Source organism: Halichoerus grypus, chromosome 2 (assembly GCF_964656455.1).
Source record: "Halichoerus grypus chromosome 2, mHalGry1.hap1.1, whole genome shotgun sequence".
NCBI classification, from domain to species: domain Eukaryota; kingdom Metazoa; phylum Chordata; class Mammalia; order Carnivora; family Phocidae; genus Halichoerus; species Halichoerus grypus.
In genome coordinates, this window is record NC_135713.1 from 92,779,421 (window position 1) to 92,798,936 (window position 19,516).

General features: G+C 35.0%; 1 protein-coding gene across 4 annotated transcripts in view; it reads right to left on the reverse strand.

The window, feature by feature from the left end:
* Positions 1-770: 770 nt before the first annotated feature.
* TENT2 (terminal nucleotidyltransferase 2) overlaps positions 771-19,516 on the reverse strand; it is a 68,071-nt gene continuing 49,325 nt past the window's right edge. For all 4 annotated transcript variants that reach the window (XM_036098184.2, XM_078067141.1, XM_078067139.1 and 1 more), the window contains 4 exons: positions 17,163-17,299; positions 9,518-9,609; positions 3,843-3,922; positions 771-2,231 (listed from right to left, as the gene is read on the reverse strand). In XM_036098184.2, coding sequence (XP_035954077.1) covers positions 2,157-2,231; positions 3,843-3,922; positions 9,518-9,609; positions 17,163-17,299 — 384 coding nt within the window. In that variant the 3' untranslated portion in view covers positions 771-2,156. The remainder of the gene's footprint in view (positions 2,232-3,842; positions 3,923-9,517; positions 9,610-17,162; positions 17,300-19,516) is intronic.

Sequence of the window (19,516 nt, forward strand, 5' to 3'; positions counted from 1 at the left end):
AAATAATTTAAAAGTCTAAAAATAAAAAATTCCCTCATATATTAACAGCCCACTTATCTGACACATCTGTCTATCACAAGGTACATAATCTTAGGCTTCAGGCTATTAATTTAGAAATGGGTATAAATTTATTAACAAATAACTTCTTTATGTGTTACAGCAAGATAGCTAAAAAGTAGCAGCAGCAAGATGAGGGGGTGGGGGAGTGCGTGGCACTGAGCGCTGAGAAACAGTGGCAATAAAAGAGTCCATACCATGGTAAACGAATGCTAGGGCTTTCTTAGGAGATGTCCCAATACTGTAGAGGCAGAACGCCCTTTGCACTTACACATCCCTGAGAGCTACACAGTATTACCACAGAGTACCAGGACTGTTTTTTATTGTTTTTAATGATTATCAGAGTCATCACTAGAATATTAATTATACTCAGTACATTCTGATAAAGAAGAGTTGCACAGTGTATATTTTAGGAAAATTACCAAGAAAAAGAACTGATGTATAAAAGCTCCATTGCCTCAAAAGTGTTAAACACGAGTAATCTAAAAAATTCACCTATGTGGAAAGCTTCATTCCTAATAATGCCAGAGAAATACGGTGTTGATGTGGTTAGCTGCTTAACCAAGAATGAACTCAATTCCAAGATTCTCTGTATCATCTATATGATCAAGCATAAAAGTTAGATTCAGTTCAGTTCTCTTAGATGAGAACTACAGCCTCAATCTCATCACAAAAGACTAGCACAGAAGAAAAAAAAAAACACACCAACAATGTCCACATATAAACTTTATTCCATTTGACATCATACAAAAATTTAAACTTAAAGGAGAAAATGAAAATATGCACCTTTACAAGTCAAAGAAAAGCAAAAGTCTTAGCATTTGAATTGGTCTGCAAAAAACCCAAATACATTAGAGGTACAAACTGTGCTACAGCAGGTCTAAAAGAAGTTGTACACAGTCCTTCTGAAAAAGTTAAAATTGTTTTCAAGATTACTTTTCATATTTAAATGTACAGGCACTGACCAATTTACAAATATTTACATAAACCAGAAACAACCTTAATAAAACACTGTAGCCTTTTTTTTTTAGCAGCTACCACTACTTCTTCATATGGAAAAAAAAATACTAAAAAAGTTATCTTTACAAACATTAAGTTTTTATTTATAATAATTTTATGTCTTACCTAAAACATTTTATAGTGGCTTACTGCCTAAAAATTCCAGTTTAGATTACAATCCTATAACCGTATACAGAAGAAATCTGATACCATCAATAGGATATAATCTCAACTTTGATCTTTCCCCAGTTTCTGATGCTTCATGTCACAGGGAAAATAAAAGCAAGAAAACATGAAATAAAGTAAAAGTGCACAATGCACTAAACTATCATAAAGCACAGGGGACTTACAATCTTTTCAAAACGTCTACAATGAGCTAATTCTTTAAAACAATTTACTAACTGCTGAACAATACAGAGTTAGTGCTCATATTACTACAGTGCAAAATGTACTGTTTTCAACAAAAAACTTAAAGCAATCTCAAGAGTACATCAAAAGCATGTGAGGTACTAATGAAATGCTAATATAGACACACCCAAAGCCTCAGTCTATCCTGGTGAGTCAAGTGAAGACTTAAGGCAATTGTCCAGTATTTCATGCTTCTGCAGTGATTTCAGTGAAATAACAGATTTCATTTTGCTTCAAGTAACTGAATAACTGGCTTGAATCTTCACTTTACTAGAATAGACAGGCAACAAACTATCTACTGTACGTTATACGTTAAGTATGTACGAATCAATCCCTTTCCAAAATTCCACACATACCTTCAGTATTAGCATGTGGCATAATTAATTGAAGTTATATCAAAAACCTTTTATTTGTTCAGATAATTCCCCAAAAAATATTTTATCTGATCTGAAAATTCATGCCATAATATTACTAATCAATGTAAACATTTTCAAAAATACATCTTTAAATCAAAGGGTTTTATTAGGAAATGTCATAATAAAATATGCAATCTTTATATAAGTATGTCCTCTTAAAAATAAAACATGAAAACAAGAACAATTAAAAAGAAACCATGGAGGTAAACAAAATGCATTATGATGTTACTATTGTTCTTTATTTCTCAGAAGATTTTATTAAGAAATACAGGCCAGTTATCTTTTCAGGATAGCAGCTCTTAAAGGTAGTATACTGTTCAAATCTCTTTTGTTTTTCAATCTGTGCCATGACTGGGAGAGAAAGAAAAATCATTCTTAAAACATAAAATATAAGTGGAACAAAAGACTGAAATGAGAGTTACTAGGAATGTTAAATAGTGGTTCTCTCTAGGTGGTAAAATTGGGGTAATTTTTTTTCTTTGTGTTTTATCATCTCCCAAGTTTTTAACATAGTAAAAGTATTGCTTCTGCCATCAGAAAAGAAAATGTTATTTAAAAACTCTATACCTGTGTGATTCCAATTCATTAAAAAAGAAATGGACACAGCATTAAAAAAGAAATGGACACAGAGGTGGTACAAAAAGATACAAGTGACAATATTAACACCAAGACATTAATTATTCAGAGATTTAAACTATTTCATCTACAACAGCAAGGTAATGAAGACAAAACCTTCGGGTTTGAGAGGGTGTGAGAAAATTACTTCAATTACTTGGTTGACTAGTTTGCATCTAGTAAGCTTTTTCAATCAAAAACAGTATTATGGAGAGAGTAAATCTCAAATAAACCACTTTATAGTTTTGAAAAAGAAGAGTAAACATATAACTTGTAAAAAAAAAAAAAAAAACAAATTCTATTCACAGGCTAAAACTCTGGCTCACTACTTGGTGACTGCATATCTTTGTAGTTTAATTCTCACTTCAGTTGTTCAATTGACTGAAAGTATTGGTTTTATAGCTAATCAATCCTAAATGAAAACTCACGCATCAACAATGTAGCAATGCTGTTTTTGAGTTCTCAATTTGTTCTGATAGACAAAAATATTCCCTCTTGGATATTTGTTTTGCCCTGCAGAATTCCATTAATCTTAATATTCTAATCTGGCTGACAAACTGAGAGGGCCTAATGTGGAAGGATAGCTTGTAATATGATACACTTGCATTTTTAATTATCATCAAAATAAAGTCCACTTGTATGTCTAATGAGAAAGTATTCCTCTAAAATAACCTTCATAGTTCACTGATCTTTTTCTTCAATGAAGCATTCTCTCCTATATGTCTCACAGTATATATTTCCATCAATGTTTCTACACTGTACTGTGGAACTCCTTGAAGAAAGAAACCACACCTAACAAAGTCACTGATGAATCAATTCATACTGTAGACCAAAGAGCCAAATAATAAATGACAGTTTACATACATATGGCTGAAGTTTATATATACAAAATGTGTGTGTATACAAACACACACATTGATTTTCTTTTAATTTCTCAAAATATAAGCAAAGATAAAAAGGTACTCAGGTTCACTGTTACAGTGGGGTATGCAGAAGAAAAATCATGGAACAAACATCAGCTCTCTTCTAAAGCTACACTAAGTTCCTTGAAATTTTAAGGAGAGAAATGAGTCCATTACGTTTTACTCACTCATTCTGAGAGCTTAACTGGCTCACTAAGGAAATGCTTACTTCCATCAGAGTGAAAGCCATGTGAACGAAAACAGTCATATTTCTCTGAAGGAAAAGTGTATCTATCAATCAAGTAATAAATTTCCTACTGTGCCACTTTAATGACTTCATAACACAGGAAACAGGGCTATTATGTTCTATTATAAATATATTTTTCCATTTTCAAAGCATACTATTCCACTAATGTTTCTAGAGTTAATCTGATGCATTATTTACCTTGAAAAATTGATCCTTGATCATGTCAAATTTCTGCTTTTCATGCACAGCTCTGGCTGTATTTGTTCCATCAAAAGGTTCTGCAATGTTAAATGTACATATAAACAAGAAATTATTAAAACTAAAACTTCAGTTTCTATATCAGGTTTAACTATATGAAACTGCCAATATTTGACAGTTTTTAACCTACAAAATAGCAACTGCATATTGTGAAGCCTAATCTCTTATCAGATATATGCATCTAAAAATAGTTTTAGGGGCGCCTGGGTGGCTCAGTCGGTTAAGCGTCTGCCTTCGGCTCAGGTCATGATCCCAGGGTCCTGGGATCGAGCCCCACATCAGGCTCTCCGCTCAGCGGGAAGCCTGCTTCTCCCTTTCCCACTCCCCCCGCTTGTTTCTGCTCTCGCTAACTCTCTCTGTCAAATAAATAAATAAAATCTTTAAAAAAATAAAAATAAAAATAGTTTTATTATGAATTGTGTTCTAATAAGGTAGATACAATTCAAGAGAGAGGATAACTAAAACAAAGTCATCAGCATAGGTATGTTAAGTCTAAATCACAAAAGTGAGTAAGAATTCTGAAGAATCACAGAGGGTCAAGGACCTATCCCTACCCTAAGGGAAATAAAAATAGGTTAAATAACAATTATCAGAAAGAATAAAACACTATACACAAAAAAGGTGGTCAATGTCAAATACCACAGAAAGGTAATTTTAAATTTAATTTTAATTTAAAAGACCACGATCTGTCCAGCAGAACGGTCACTACCTTTCAAAGTAGAGGTTTAATACTCAGGAGGATAGAAAACAGTGCAGAGTTATGGTGTGAGTAGGTGGTTTAGAAAAAGATACAGTGAGTACAGTAACTTGTAGAAGAAATTTGGCAGTGAAAGGAGAGAAACAGGATAGCAAGTACAGAAGACAGAAAGAAAACAAAGGAAAAGTTTTTATGTGTGTTGTCTCTCCAACATTACCTTCCACATCTTCACCCCCACCCCACTAACCCTTCATCCACAAGGTAAGAGACAAGAGTCCATATACAGACATAAGGAAACTATCTATATGAGAAGGAAGGAAACTGAGGATGCTAGTGAGCACAGGAAGATAACTAAAGGCATTAAAATGAGATGAGATAGCTGAAATAATGCCAAGAGTAGGTAAAAATGACTAGAGTTTAAGAATTTTGGCACTGGGGGTGCTTGGGTGGCTCAGTCAGTTAAGCATCTGATTCCTGATCTCAGCTCAGGTCTTGATCTCAGGGTCGTGAGTTCAAGCCCGATGCTGGGCTCCACATTGGGTATGGAGCCTACTTAAATAAAAAAAGAATTTTGGCACTGTAAAAGAGGAAAAAAAAGTACTTACAAGAGCCACTAAAATCAAGAGTATTTTTCAAGGATGAGAAGACCTATGTATGCTCTAAAGCTAAAAGAGAATGTGACTAGAGAGAAAGAAAATGAAGTCGCTAGAAGGAAAAAATGCAATTGAGGGGAAAGACCTGGAAAAAGCATGGAAGAATAGAAAATCTGATGAAGAGGTTAACTCTAGATTTGTCAAATAATCTAATCAGGCCCATAATTTAAAAAAAAAAACCCTCCTTTTGTGTATATATATATTTTTTATTGCTTACTAAGGCCATTTTTAAAAGGAGTTTATTGTCACAGTATAGGATACATTGTTTTACTGCACTTCACTTTACTGCACTTGGCAGATATTGTGGGCTTTTTTTTTTTATAAATTGAAGGTCTATGGCAACCCTGTGCTAAGCAAGTCTAGCAGTGCCATTTTTCCAACAGCATTTGCTCACTTTGTTGTCTCTATCACATTTTGGTATTTCTCCTAGTATTTCATACTTTTCATCATTATTGTATCTGTTATAGTGATCTGTGATCAGCTGTCTTTGATGCTGTTATTATTATAATTGTTTGTGGGCACCATGACCACACCCACACAGGATGGCAAACTTAAGAAATGCCGTGTGTGTTCTGACTGCTCCACCCAGTGGCCGTTGCCCCATCTCTCTCCCTCTCCTCAGGCCTCCCTATTTTCCCTGAGACACATCAATACTGAAATTGGGCCAATTAATAACCACACGATGGCCTTGAAGTATCCAAGTGAAGTGAAAGGAAGAGTTACGTATCTTTCACTTTAAATCAGAAGCTAGAAATGATTAAGCTTGGTGAAGAAGACATGTTGAACACCAAGACAGGTCAAAGCTAGGCTTCTTGGGTAAGTTAGCTAAGTTGTGCATGCAAAGGAAAAGTTCCTTACGGAAATGAAAAGATGAAAAGAGCTACTCCAGTGAATACAGGAATATGAAAGTGAAACAGTCTTACTGCTGATATGGAGAAAGTTTCAGTGGTCTGGATAGAAGACCAAGTAGCCACAATATTCCCTTAAGCCAAAACCTAGTTTAAAGCAAGGCCCTAACTCTCTCCAATTCTATGAAGGCTGAGAGAGGTGAGGAAGCTACAGAAGAGAAGTCTGAAGCTAGCAGAGTTTGGTTTATGAGGCTTAAGGAGAGAAGCCATCTCCACAATGTAAGTGCAAGGTGAAGCAGCAAGTGCTGATGTAGAAGCTGCAGAAATTTATTCAGAAGATCTAGCTAAGATAATTCCCGAAGGTGGCTACATTAAACAACAGATTTTCCATGTAAATGAAACAGCCTTATATTTGAAGAGGATGCCATCTAGGATTTTCATAACTAGAGAGAAGTCAATGCCTGGGTTCAAAGTTTCAAAGGACAAGATGATGCTCTTATTAGGGGCTAATGCAACTGATGACTTTAAGTTGAAGTCAATGTTCATTTACCATTCTGAAAATCCTAGGGCCATTAAGAATTATGCTATTTATGCTCTATCTACTATGCTTGTGCTCTATAAATGGAACAACAAAGCCTGGACGACAGCACATCTGTTTACAACATATTATTTTAAGCCCACTTTTAAGACCTACAATTCAGAAAAAAAAATTCCTTTCAATATATGACTGCTCCTTGACAATGTACTTGGTCACCCAAGAGCTCTGATGGAGATGTACAGTGAGACTGCTGTTTTCATGCCTGCTAACACAATATCCATTCTGCAGCCCATCAATCAAGGAGTAACTTTCAAGTCTCATTACTTAAGAAATATATTTTGTAAGGTTATAATTGGCCATAGATAGTGCTTGCTCTATGGATCTGGGCAAAAGCCACTGAAAACCTTCTAGAAAGAATGCACCATTCGAGATGCCATTAAGGACATTTGTGATTCATGGGAAGAGGTCAAAATATCAGCATTAACAGGAGTTGGAAGAAGCTGATTCCAATCCTAATGGATGACTTTGAGGGGTTCAAGACTTCAGTGAAGGAAGTAATTGCAGATGTGGTGGAAATAGCAAGAGAACTAGAATCAGAAGTGGAGCTTGGAGATGTGGCTGAATTGCTACCATCTCATGATAAAACTTGAGTGGATAGGACCTGCTCCTCAAAATCTACTCCTGGTGACAATACTGAAAAAACAACAAAGGATTCAAAGGATTAAGAATATTACATAAACTGGGGCGCCTGGGTGGCTCAGTCGGTTAAGCGTCTGCCTTCAGCTCAGGTCGTGATCCCAGGGTCCTGGGATCGAGCCCCGTGTCGGGCTCCCTGCTCAGCGGGAAGCCTGCTTCTCCCTCTCCCACTCCCCCTGCTTGTGTTCCCTCTTTCGCTGTGTCTCTCTCTGTCAAATAAATAAAATCTTTAAAAAAAAAAAAAAAAGAATATTACATAAACTTAGTTGATAAAGCAGGGGCAGGGTTTGAGAGAATTGACTCCAATTTTGAAAGAAGTTCTACTATGGGTTAAATGCTCTCACATGCTACAGAGAAATCATTTGTGAAAGGAAGAGTCAATTGATGCAGCAAACTTCACTGTTGTTTCATTTTCATTTTAAGAATCCATAGCCACCTCAACCTTCAGCAACCATCACCCTGATCAGACAGCAGCCATCAACACTGAGGCAAGACCCTCCATCAGCCAAAAGATTACGACTTGTTGAAAACTTAGATGATGGGCAGAATTTTTAGCAACAGTCTTCTTAAATTAGGATATGTACATTATTCTTTTAGACATAATGCTATTGTGTACTTAACAGACTACAACATAGGGTAAACATAACTTTTATATGCACTGGGAAACCAAAAAAATTCATGACTCACTTTATTGCGATACTTGCTTTATTATGGTGGTCTGGAACTGAACCCACAATATATCCAAGGTATGCCTGTGTTTTTTAACAGCGTAATGCCATATGCCAAGCTATTGGATCACATCACACACAGCACTTTACAAGTATTTAATATTCAAAAGAACACAAGTAACTAAAATAATATACACCCACTGTGTAACAAACCAACCACCAAAGCAGGAAATTTAATTTCATATTCATAAACTCTTAAGATGTTGCATGTAATCCAAGATTAAAACATTCTAAATGTGATGTTTTCCTACAAATGCTGAACTTAACGCTTTATTCTTTTTTACCTCAAGGTTTACAAAAGTCTTCAATTTAGCATCAGTGAGAATAATTTTGCTTCTTGAAGTCAATTTCCCACCAACTCAAAGAAATATTCAACTATATGTAAATTAATTTTAGAGAATTATCTTCAGGGCATTTAATTTTTAAAGTAAAATAAATTTCTATTCATAAAAATCTAGCTTGCATTAAATATCAACGTTTTAATTTTAAAAGAACTCATTTTAGGGGCGCCTGGGTGGCTCAGTTGGTTGGGCGACTGCCTTCGGCTCAGGTCATGATCCTGGAGTCCCGGGATCGAGTCCCGCATCGGGCTCCCTGCTCAGCGGGGAGTCTGCTTCTCCCTCTGACCCTCCTCCCTCTCATGCTCTCTGTCTCTCATTCTCTCTCTCGCAAATAAATAAAATCTTAAAAAAAAAAAAAAAAAAAAAAAAAAAGAACTCATTTTATCTTAATGTAAGAATCATCACATGAAGGTAGTATTTTCTTCTACCTTCAAGTCATGAAATTAAGCTTCAATCAACTACAAGCAGGAGGGATGCATAAAGACTGCTCAAATATTATAAACTAGAAGATTAAATGCCTAAATTCATATTTATCATTTTTTACAGCTAAAGAATTTACTTTTAAAAATTAAATGAAAATACTCAGCCATAAAAAAGAATGAAATCTTGCCATTTGCAACAATGTGGATGGAGCTAGAGAGTATTATGCTAAATGGAGTTAATGAGGGAGAGACAAATACCGTATGATTTTATTTATATGTCGAATTTAAGAAACAAAACCAACCAACACAGAGGGGGAACAAAAGAGAGAGGCCAACCAAGAAACAGACTGCTAACTACAGAGAACAAACTGCTGGTTACCAGAGGGGAGGTGGGTGGAGGGATGGGTGAAATAGGTGATGGGGATTAAGGAGGGCACTTGTGATGAGCATCAGGTGTTGTAAGGAAGTGTTGAAGCACTAACTTCTACACACCTGAAACTAAATATTAAACTATAACTGGAATTTAAGTAAAAAGTTGGAAGAAAAAAAAGAAAATTTTATAACTAAAAGACTTGTAAGTCAGAACATAAATGTATTACTTTTAACTGAAATACAAACTGGAATTATTCAAGTAATTCTCTCAGTACCATGGTGATAACCAGATGGTAAATAAGTAGTTGTGGAAAATCTACCTTCTACACAGATGTACTTATTTCTCCATTCAATACCATCAGGCCTGGGAATGGCTTTGGCTTCACGAACTGAAATCATTTGACTGTTCCAGCTACAAGAAGAAAAACATAACTGTTAACTATTTTCTTAATTTTCCCTTTTATTGTATTTATTATATAATACTAAGTCCCACTCTAATTTTCTCACAAAATACTGAAACTTGCCTTGACCCTCAGCACCACAATCCCTTTTCCCCTTCTCCTTTTTTCTCCACAGCACTTATATTCTAACAATTTGCTTATTTAGTATGTTACTGTTTACTGCATATCTCGCCGAAGCAGAATGAAAGCTCCAAGATGCTGATTTATGTATTTTTTCACTGTTCAAATAGTTGCTTAGTATAAAGTAGGCCTTCAATACATATTTATTGAATAAATGAAGTAATATGAAAAATAAAGCGTAAGTAAGCAAAAAATGTAAAAATTGTGTTCGCTGTTAGCACCTCAGTAAGGATTTTTTATTTGTTAAGAGAGATGCAATCTTGTGTTGTTTTCTGGTATCATTAAATAATTTTTGTTTACTGCATGTCCACTTGTATGATTTGGGAGAAAATTTTACAATTATCCAAGAGAAGCCAGTAGATGCTGTTTTAGGAAAAATTAATACTCTGAAAACATACTGTTATTGCTATATAGCAGATGTAACTCTTAACGGTAAAGTTATATTCAAGTAAAACAATTTTTTATCAGCATGTCTGAAAGTAATTGTTCAGTCTTTAGTATGTACTAACCTTATATTTTGTTTTTTAAAAATTTCTTTACAATTATAATACTTCTGCACAAGTACAATTTTCTTTTTCTCAAGGAACACTGTAAAACGTATGACCATTCAGTTTGTATGTAAGAGACAAATGAGTTTGGAAAATAGTTAATATCTCTATTTTCAGCCATACTTAGCTTTGTCCAACATTTCAGTAAGAATAAAAAGACCAAGGTTTGGGACCTTCCAACTCCAACACTTATCTTACCCTTCCTCTACTTATCAGATGAAAAAGAATCCCTAGGAATATAATTGAGGGTCCAATACGGCATTTGTTTCTGGAAAACTGATTAATCTCTATGTAAAATATGCAAAAAAACATTGCATCTTGTGAAGTTTGATAATTGAAAAGGATCCTCAAAGTATGATTTTCTATTTTTTCTTATGAGGAGTACAATTTAGAAATACTTTGCAAAGACAGCTTTAAGTTCTTTAAGAATACATATCAGAATTTATGCTTTTTAAAAACTAAGTGGGTTATCAATGAGAAACAGTATTAATTACAGTAACATGTTTTAGATATTTCGTGTACAGCAGCTCCATTAGTATAAACTCCAAACAGAAAAGTACACTGCTCTGTTGGCCCAAGTGTGTTTCCAAAATTTTTTTAAAATAACAATGTAGAGGTGCCTGGCTGGTTCAGTCGATAGGTAGAACATGCAACTCCTGACGTTGGGGTTGTGAGTTCAGGCCCCGCAATGGATACAGAGATGACTTAAATAAATTAATAAATAACTAATAACAATAAAATAAAACAATGTCAAGGGCAGAGTTATATAACCACATGCCTGAACCAAACATGATCACGGGTGAATTATACTATGTGCTTTACTTTATACCACTTAAGATATATTTCACTAATAAAATGAACTTTTTTCTTGAGACTACTTGTTTCTCACTGAACTTACAGGACAGTTGAATCTGCAATAAAATTAAAATTGGAAACATTATGTTAAAAAGGGATAAAGCGATTTTTTTCAGACAAGTTTAGAATCTTGAAATACTGTATCCTGCTGCTAAATTACAATTTTTACTTTCTTAAATCAAAGGAACTCTCCTCACCATACTTGTATGAAATCCAATCCAGAATTTATATTACATGCCAATACTTGGTTCTAAACCAGGTGACAGAAACATATGTGACATACCAATATTCACTTTATCATCCCTAAACAGGTATCATTTAAGCTTCAACCTATAATCAACCCAAATAATGCAGTTATTTAAGTGACTGTAACACCTGAAGTACTTCACAGAGGAAAAAAATATTTTAAATCACTATTATTTAGACTGATTCAATCTATTGCATTTTCAAAGCACTTTTAAATATTTCTAAATTACTAAATATATGAAATCATAAAACCTGATATATATAACTTATATGCTATTTTTACTCTTAAAGGTGAATTTAAATGTAAAATTCAAATGGCAATTTAGAAACATTTTCCCTAAATATTTCTTTCTTTAAAACACTGGCCCCAAATTAAGCCTTTTATCATACCATATTTTTCTACCATAATTTGTTTGCCACGTAAAAATCTGTTATTGTCACTCAATAATTGAAATGTAAAATAAGATATAGTCCATAGAAGAGGAATGTACCAGAAAAGAACAGGAGAGCAGATATACAGTTTAATTTAATCTAAAACAGATTTGATAATATATGACAATCTTTTGAATGTAAAACTCGGTTTACCAACCCTACATTGGTTAAGATGTTTGCTTCTTTTCTTCAGTAATGATAATGAACTGCTACTGATCTATTCACTCTCTTCTAGCCATTCTTTTTGTGACTAAGTATTTATTTCAAAATACTATGCTTACATTGGAACATTACAAAAAAAATTTAAGTCCAACAAAAAGTCAAAATTATGGGCCTGAACTATGTGGCTATATATATTAAGCAAGACTAGTCAAATTAAGTGAACAAATATATACAGTTTTGTTTTATTATTAAGGGCTGGGAAGCAAACAAAATGTCAGGGATTTCAAACCTCGTAAGCAAACAGAAAATTCTGCTCTAATCCCAGAGTTTTGTTTTGTTTTGTTCTTCTACCTGACCCTTTCTTCTACCTGACCCCTTAAATGCTGGTGTCCATCAGGGCCTTGCCTCTTTCAATCCTCTTCTAATGCTACAGTACCCCTCCCAAGCTTTAACAGTCTGATGTTTCTTTCCCAAATCCTTTTCTCCAGCTTTGACCTTGCTACTAAGCTCTAGGACAATTATTGCAACTAACAACTGGAAACTGCCGGGGCACCTGGGTGGCTCAGTCGTTAAGCGTCTGCCTTCAGTTCAGGTCATGATCCCAGGGTCCTGGGATCGAGCCCCGCATCGGGCTCCCGGCTCCACAGGAAGCCTGCTTCTCCCTTACCCACTCCCCCTTGCTTGTGTTCCCTCTCTCGCTGTGTCTCTCTCTGTCAAATAAATAAATAAAATCTTTAAAAAAAAAAAAAAAAAAAAAAACAATTGGAAACTGCCACCTGGATGTCCTACATGCATCCCCGTGTCCACATTTTCAAGACTGAATACATTCAGTCCATGGTCAGTTATTAAAAATCACTTGCTTGCATACCATCCCCCCAAACTCTCTTACCCTTCTTGCTGCACTGAACTTAGCTGGTTGAAATACAACCATAATTATTAAGTCTTTGTCTACTTCAATCCTTTCCCCTGCAGCTCAATGTGGCTGGAGAAAAATATGCAACCATGCTGACCTTAAATTCATGATAACTTTAAATTCACTTAAAATTCATGATGACTTAGCTCAAAAGGACCCTAAATGCTACTCCCCACCAAACATACTGTATTTCCATAGTTAATTCACTCCTTTACTCTCCTACAGGACAATTCATACTTTCCCTCACTTTCCAAATTTCCTCCCTCACAATCATTCCCAGGTGATGTCCATGCTTCATTTCACTAAAAAAACTAAAGCAACCAAAAGATAATTTCCACTAGCTCCCACATCAATTCAACTGGCATTCCTTTGAATCCATATACTCTTTTACTTATTATTATTAACGCATCATCTGTGCTCCTATCCCACTTGTGCTCTAGATTCCAACCCTTCCTGATTCAAAAAAGCATACTATTCAACAATTTACTATATCTTTTCCTGATATCATCAATTTTGCCATCAAGGTAGGTTATTTCTCCTTTCTAAAAACAAAAACTCGGGGCGCCTGGGTGGCTCAGTCGTTAAGCGTCTGCCTTCAGCTCAGGTCATGATCCCAGGGTCCTGGGATCAAGCCCCACATCGGGCTCCCTGCTCAGCGGGAAGCCTGCTTCTCCCTCTCCCACTCCCCCTGCTTGTGTTCCCTCTCTCGCTGTCTCTCTGTCAGATAAATAAAATCTTTAAAAAATAAATAAATAAATAAAAAGAAAAACAAAAACTCAATCCCACTTAACTCTCCAATTTCTACTCCATTTTTTCTGCTCCCCTTTATAAGTATATACACTCTACATATTACTAGTGTCTAAACACTATCCTATCTGTATTTAATTCGTCCCTGTTCACTCTTGAGCCCACACCAATGATGCTTTTTATCCCTATTTTTCCATAGAAACTGCTCCTAATAAAGGTCCAGTGGCCTCCATGTGGACCAATATTTCAATGGTCAGCTTTTAGTTCTCATCTTGTACTCGATCCATCAAAAAATATGACACAAATAATCAGTCCTTCCCCCTCGAGACATTTTTTCTCTTTGGATTCCAAGACAACACATTCTATTGGCTTTCCTTCTATCTCAATGATAGACTATAAATTAGATCCTTCTTATCCCTAACCTCATGTATATACTATACAATTTATTTGTTTATTGTCTATCTCTCCGTACTACAATACATACTACAATGTAAGCTCCATGAAGACAAAGACTTTTGCCTGTTTTGTTAATTGTCATATCCCCGGTGCATAGAAAAATAGCTTGATATATAGTAGGCACTCAATGATTTACTGATTAAATGAGAGGGAAAAAATCAGTAAGAAAGGAGATAGTCAAAAAAATTGGGCCTTTGTAATTTCCTACTTAAAAAATGTATTTAAGGGGCGCCTGGGTGGCTCAGTCCATTAAGCGGCTGCCTTCGGCTCAGGTCATGATCCCAGCATCCTGGGATCGAGCCCCACATCGGGCTCCCTGCTCCGCGGGAAGCCTGCTTCTCCCTCTCCCACTCCCCCTACTGTGTTCCCTCTCTCACTGTCTCTCTCTCTGTCAAATAAATAAATAAAATATTTTTTAAAAATGTATTTAAGTATGTAGGCATGCATTTTTAACACAAGAGATAAGACTAGCAGTAATGGCATGTGATTAGGCATCCAGGGAATAAAAGGATTACAAAATAGGTAACTTTTTAAGGCTCCTAGAATCTCTAGTACCTAGGTGTAAGATATTTAAAACTTATATTTTGTTTTGTTTTGTTAAAATACAAAATGATTACATTCAGACTTTATTTTTTCCTAGTTTCTCTGAGCAACCTGATCCTTTCTTTATTTATCAGTTCCCTGCTCCCAGGTACAGTTCTAGAAGCATGGCTTCATTTTAAGAATTTTCAGCAGGAAGGTTTAGAAGAAAGCTGTGAGTGAAGTAGGTAAGAAAATCTTAGTAATTTTTAAATGGCCATACAAAATTTCTGCAACATTTATACCATATACTCAAGCATCCCTTAACAGACACTTAATTCTGTCTTTGAGTAAAGAGAATCTTTTAAATGAATGTCTCAAAGTTCAGAAGAAATCCTTACAAACATTTCTAACAGCTGCCAGAATTCCTTTGCACAGCACCTAGTTCACTGCCATGACTACATTCTTGGCAGTGCTCCCTACAGTCAAATTTCTGAAAATATCTGATATGAAACAATAATACACTTGACAAATGCACTGTATGACGAAAGAAAAGGTGACGATGCCTCCAAAATCATGTATCATAGTGATAACAAATGCATCCAAAAGTTCAAAACCTCTTTTGAAGTCTCAGCATCCTAGCCAGTATCATTTGGCACAACCAGCTAGTTTCTGTTAATACTAAACTAATACACAAACCTGTTCATCTACCTTTTTGTTTCAGTCCAACAAAGCAGTTGGCTTTCAAGGCACTGGTATCTAGATGCTCTAATCCTAAACTATACATGGTAGAAATATACCTTTTTTCTATGAATCCTTTTCCCTCTCTGCAAACTTCACTAATTTACAATAGAAAAGACAATGCCAATATATTCTAACAATTAAGAATGTGGTTCTGGAGTCAGACCTGAGACTGAATCCCAGTTCTCTCACTATCTAGCTGTACTGCCATGGACAAGTTTCAAGTACACAAATTCCCTAGGCCTCACAAGGTGTTACTATGAGGATTAAATAATACACAAGAATCACTCAGCATACTGTAGGACACTAAGTAAATACTCACGAAACATCAGCTTTTGTTACCGCAGCATCTTACAAATCTTGACTCTAGAATAACCTTTGTTGTCTCTTATGTCCCGTGTGTTATAGTCTTAAATCTTTTCTCATCTTATAAATGAAGGCCCCTTCCTTTTTATCCTTGTTGCCTGGACTTAAACTCTGGTCCTAGTCATCTTTAATGATGATTATTATAACTTCATTCTTATTGAACTACTTTCCACCAGCACTTTTCCTACGTTTTTCTTAACCTGATTCAGTAATTTTTAAGTCATCTTTAAGGATCTTTGCAACATGTCTATAATCTTACCCTCTGTTCAAAATTATTTATTTATAGCAAGAATTTTTCAAGTACCCACTCTCTGGCAGTGGGCTAGGTAATGGAGACTAAACTGTAAACAAAACAGACACAGTCTGATGAAAGCTTTGCACTGAGGAATTTAAGTAACATTACTTCTTTCATGCCCTATGTTTCAAATCATCTGAGTCAAGTTTCTTTAGAGCTACTGCATCATAGCAAATAAGGCAATACCAACACTGCAGTAAAGTACCATAGTTAAGAGTATTAATTTTGCAGTCAAAACTATCAGAAATACTCCCCCTGACTAGCTGTGTGATCTTAGGGCAAGTTTCTTCACCTCTCTCTATATATGCTTCACTGGTAAAATGGGCGTGATATAATATTGTAACATATGGCTAGTACGTAAATGAGAAGATACATATAATCTGTTGGGAACAGTTTTTCCCAGCTAGTAATAACAATTTATAATGAATGCTATTATTATTCCCCTCTCCAAATCTTTTCAAAATGGTACCCTGTGGTTACCATACCCTCCTCCTCTAACTTTGTAAAACTCCTAAGTCCTTTCTCTTTCCCCCCTTCAAACTTTTCTAAATTGATCAGAAGAGCTGCAATTCCTAACCCCACTCTATCTGGACTTCTAGAACTCCCTTAGGAACATTCAGTTAAGTCCAGTCTAATTATATACTTCAGTGTTCCATGTTTACATATCACCCTCAGAAGAAAGGGGAAAAAAAAGGAAAGAGAGTATTCCTTGATTTTTATATACTAACTATTCAGATATCAAGGAGATCTTTTTCCATGTTTGTCTTAGCTGTGCTTTTTACTATAAATCTTAACTTCCTAAAAACAGATGTTTCAAACTATACAGCACCTATACATGGCCAACACAAACATTTATTCAGCCCTACTATGAAAAGAGGGAGCTAAACATAAGACAGGATGGCTACTGCAATCAACTAAAACTGGGCTTACTGAACTATCATTTTTCATTAGATAGGAATATAAAATCTATTTAGTTTCTAATAATTAATCACTAGATATTAAATTTTATAAATTACACATTTCTGGACAAGTTTGTAGCTTCTGACCAAAAGTGTAGCATTCACATATGTAAATGAATAAAACACAATCTGATGTTTCACTTACTCAAATTCTGTAGCATAATATTTAAGAAAGCCCAGTAAGAGGTCCCCAAGATTTGATTCATTCTTCGAGAGGTAAGGAGGAACATTACATGGAGCTTGATGTACAAGGTGCAGCTGTACAGCAGGACTAAAAGATTCCTGTCAAAAAGAAAAAGGGGGAAATATAAAGTCATTTAAAACACACACTAAAAACTTTACAAATCCTGACCTAATGCTCTCTGAAGAAGAGACAAGAAATCCTCTTTATGTTGGCAGTTTGGAAATTTGAAGATTTTCTTCCACTAAAGATTTCACCGGTGTTTGCAGTATGCGAGAAAGTACCCAAAAAACTAAGACACTCTAAACCTTGGCTGAGGTATATCACGCATTTAACCAAGAGGCCTACAGTAGCAGAAGATTTTTTAACTCATAAATAAATCCTTACTATACATACCAAGATTTCATCAAATAACATAGAGATTTCTTTATAGATGTTCCTCCTTCTGAAGTGCCTCTACAAGGAGCAGTTGTACTTTATAAAGGCTGTACCAAGCATAAGGTAAGAGCATTTTCTAACTGCCACTTAAAATTTCTCCTAGAGGCCATAAAAGTAGTATATGAATAGTACTTACACCAATTTTAAGATTTTTAAATTTTTGTTTTATTTTTGTATTTTGTATCTTAATGGGAAGAGCAGACAAACATTCAACATGAATTGAACTTGAAAAGACATAGATGGCAGGAAAAGAAGAACGATAGGAAACTAAGCAGCAAGCAATATTCAGCAAACTTTTACCACAATATTCATAAGGGAAGGTATCATTTGCTTGTAATCCACGTCCAAACAACACACTTATTAGAAAGAATACTAATGGGTACTTATTCTTTTTGCTAACTATTCCATTCATATCTGATCCTTCCTCTATTAACAGCAAGTTCTGGCTCTAAAACATACTAAATGAACTACAGAGATTCTCAAGTAATACATATCCAAATGGTAGAAAACACTCTTCTTAAGGTAATTTGCACAGTTGCTCTTAAGACAGGTTTTCTACATTCCCCTTTGCCATTAGAGTAATAATAGATTTTTTTTAAAGCAACTAGTTAATGGATGACAGCTATTCTTAAGGTTCCCAAAAACTTAACAAATCAACCTTGGGTTTACAGTTATCAATTCAATTAGTAACCCAACTTTAAAAACCAGAGGCTCCCCAAATAACTAAACTGTAATGCAGTTAGATGCACTGGGTAGTGCATCTAGTTAAAGGTAATCCTCAGGAAAAATAAAAGAGCAAGAAAATAAAAAATTCCCTCCCGTCCTATTATCTACAATTCTATCCATAATTTTTAACTACCAAAAGTGATTACCTTTCTTTCAGAGGACAACCACAGTTCATAAAGCTAACACTCCTAAACTTCGGACCTCCCCTTACACTTCTAGCAGATTTAGTGTTACATTATGAGGCTTAAGTAGAAATCTAAATTGTTTCTAAGACTAGGGGGAGTTAGGGAAGAAGTCTCAATTTATAATAAAGAGTGGAAGCAGAAGGAAGAGCAGGCGTACTGCCTCTACCACCCTTTGTCTTTTACTTGTTCAGTGTAAAACTGAACTTAGGACAGTATTTTAAATTGTAAAATTTCAATATTATTTTCTGGCTAATTAAACAAAAAGGTTAACCTAAGTTCAAATGACAAGGAAAAGAAAAGTGGGTACTATTTAACAGCTTCCACTCTGAAAGCTTCTTACTAATTTTGACTTCTACGACATAGCACAGTAAGCATTCAATTTATTAACTGATGCTAAAATAAAAGAGTCATTTTCTTACCTTAAATCTAAAACTGTTTAAACCTCTTTTAAAATTTTTATTTTGTTCAATAAGTTAAAGAAAAAGATCAGCAGTTGTAAATTAACATTGAAGAGCTGTTAAGACCTACTCTACTAAAATGGTGAATGACTTTGAGCCAACAATTTGACCAGTCTCCTCTTAGTGCCACTATTCTTTTTCATGGTCATATACGAAAAGGGCCATGTCATACATACTAGGGGAGAACTGAAGGAGAAATCCAAACTAAAAAAAAGGATCCAAAAGATGCTACAAGTTAACAGAAATTCCATTTAACCATCAGAAATCCCCATTTTTTATAATCATTAACATTACAGAAAGATTCTCTGCTTTAAGAAAAATTTCATCAAACAATTTTCTTTAAAAAGGAAGCTCCCCTACTGCATATGTATTTAAGAATAATATACACTACTTTGGATAGGATATGGGTGGGCAAAACTTAAGCTAACATATTAGAAAATACATAATGACCAATCCAAAAGCCAAAGCAATTACAACCAAAATCCATGGAAAACCAATTTAACTGAGAACA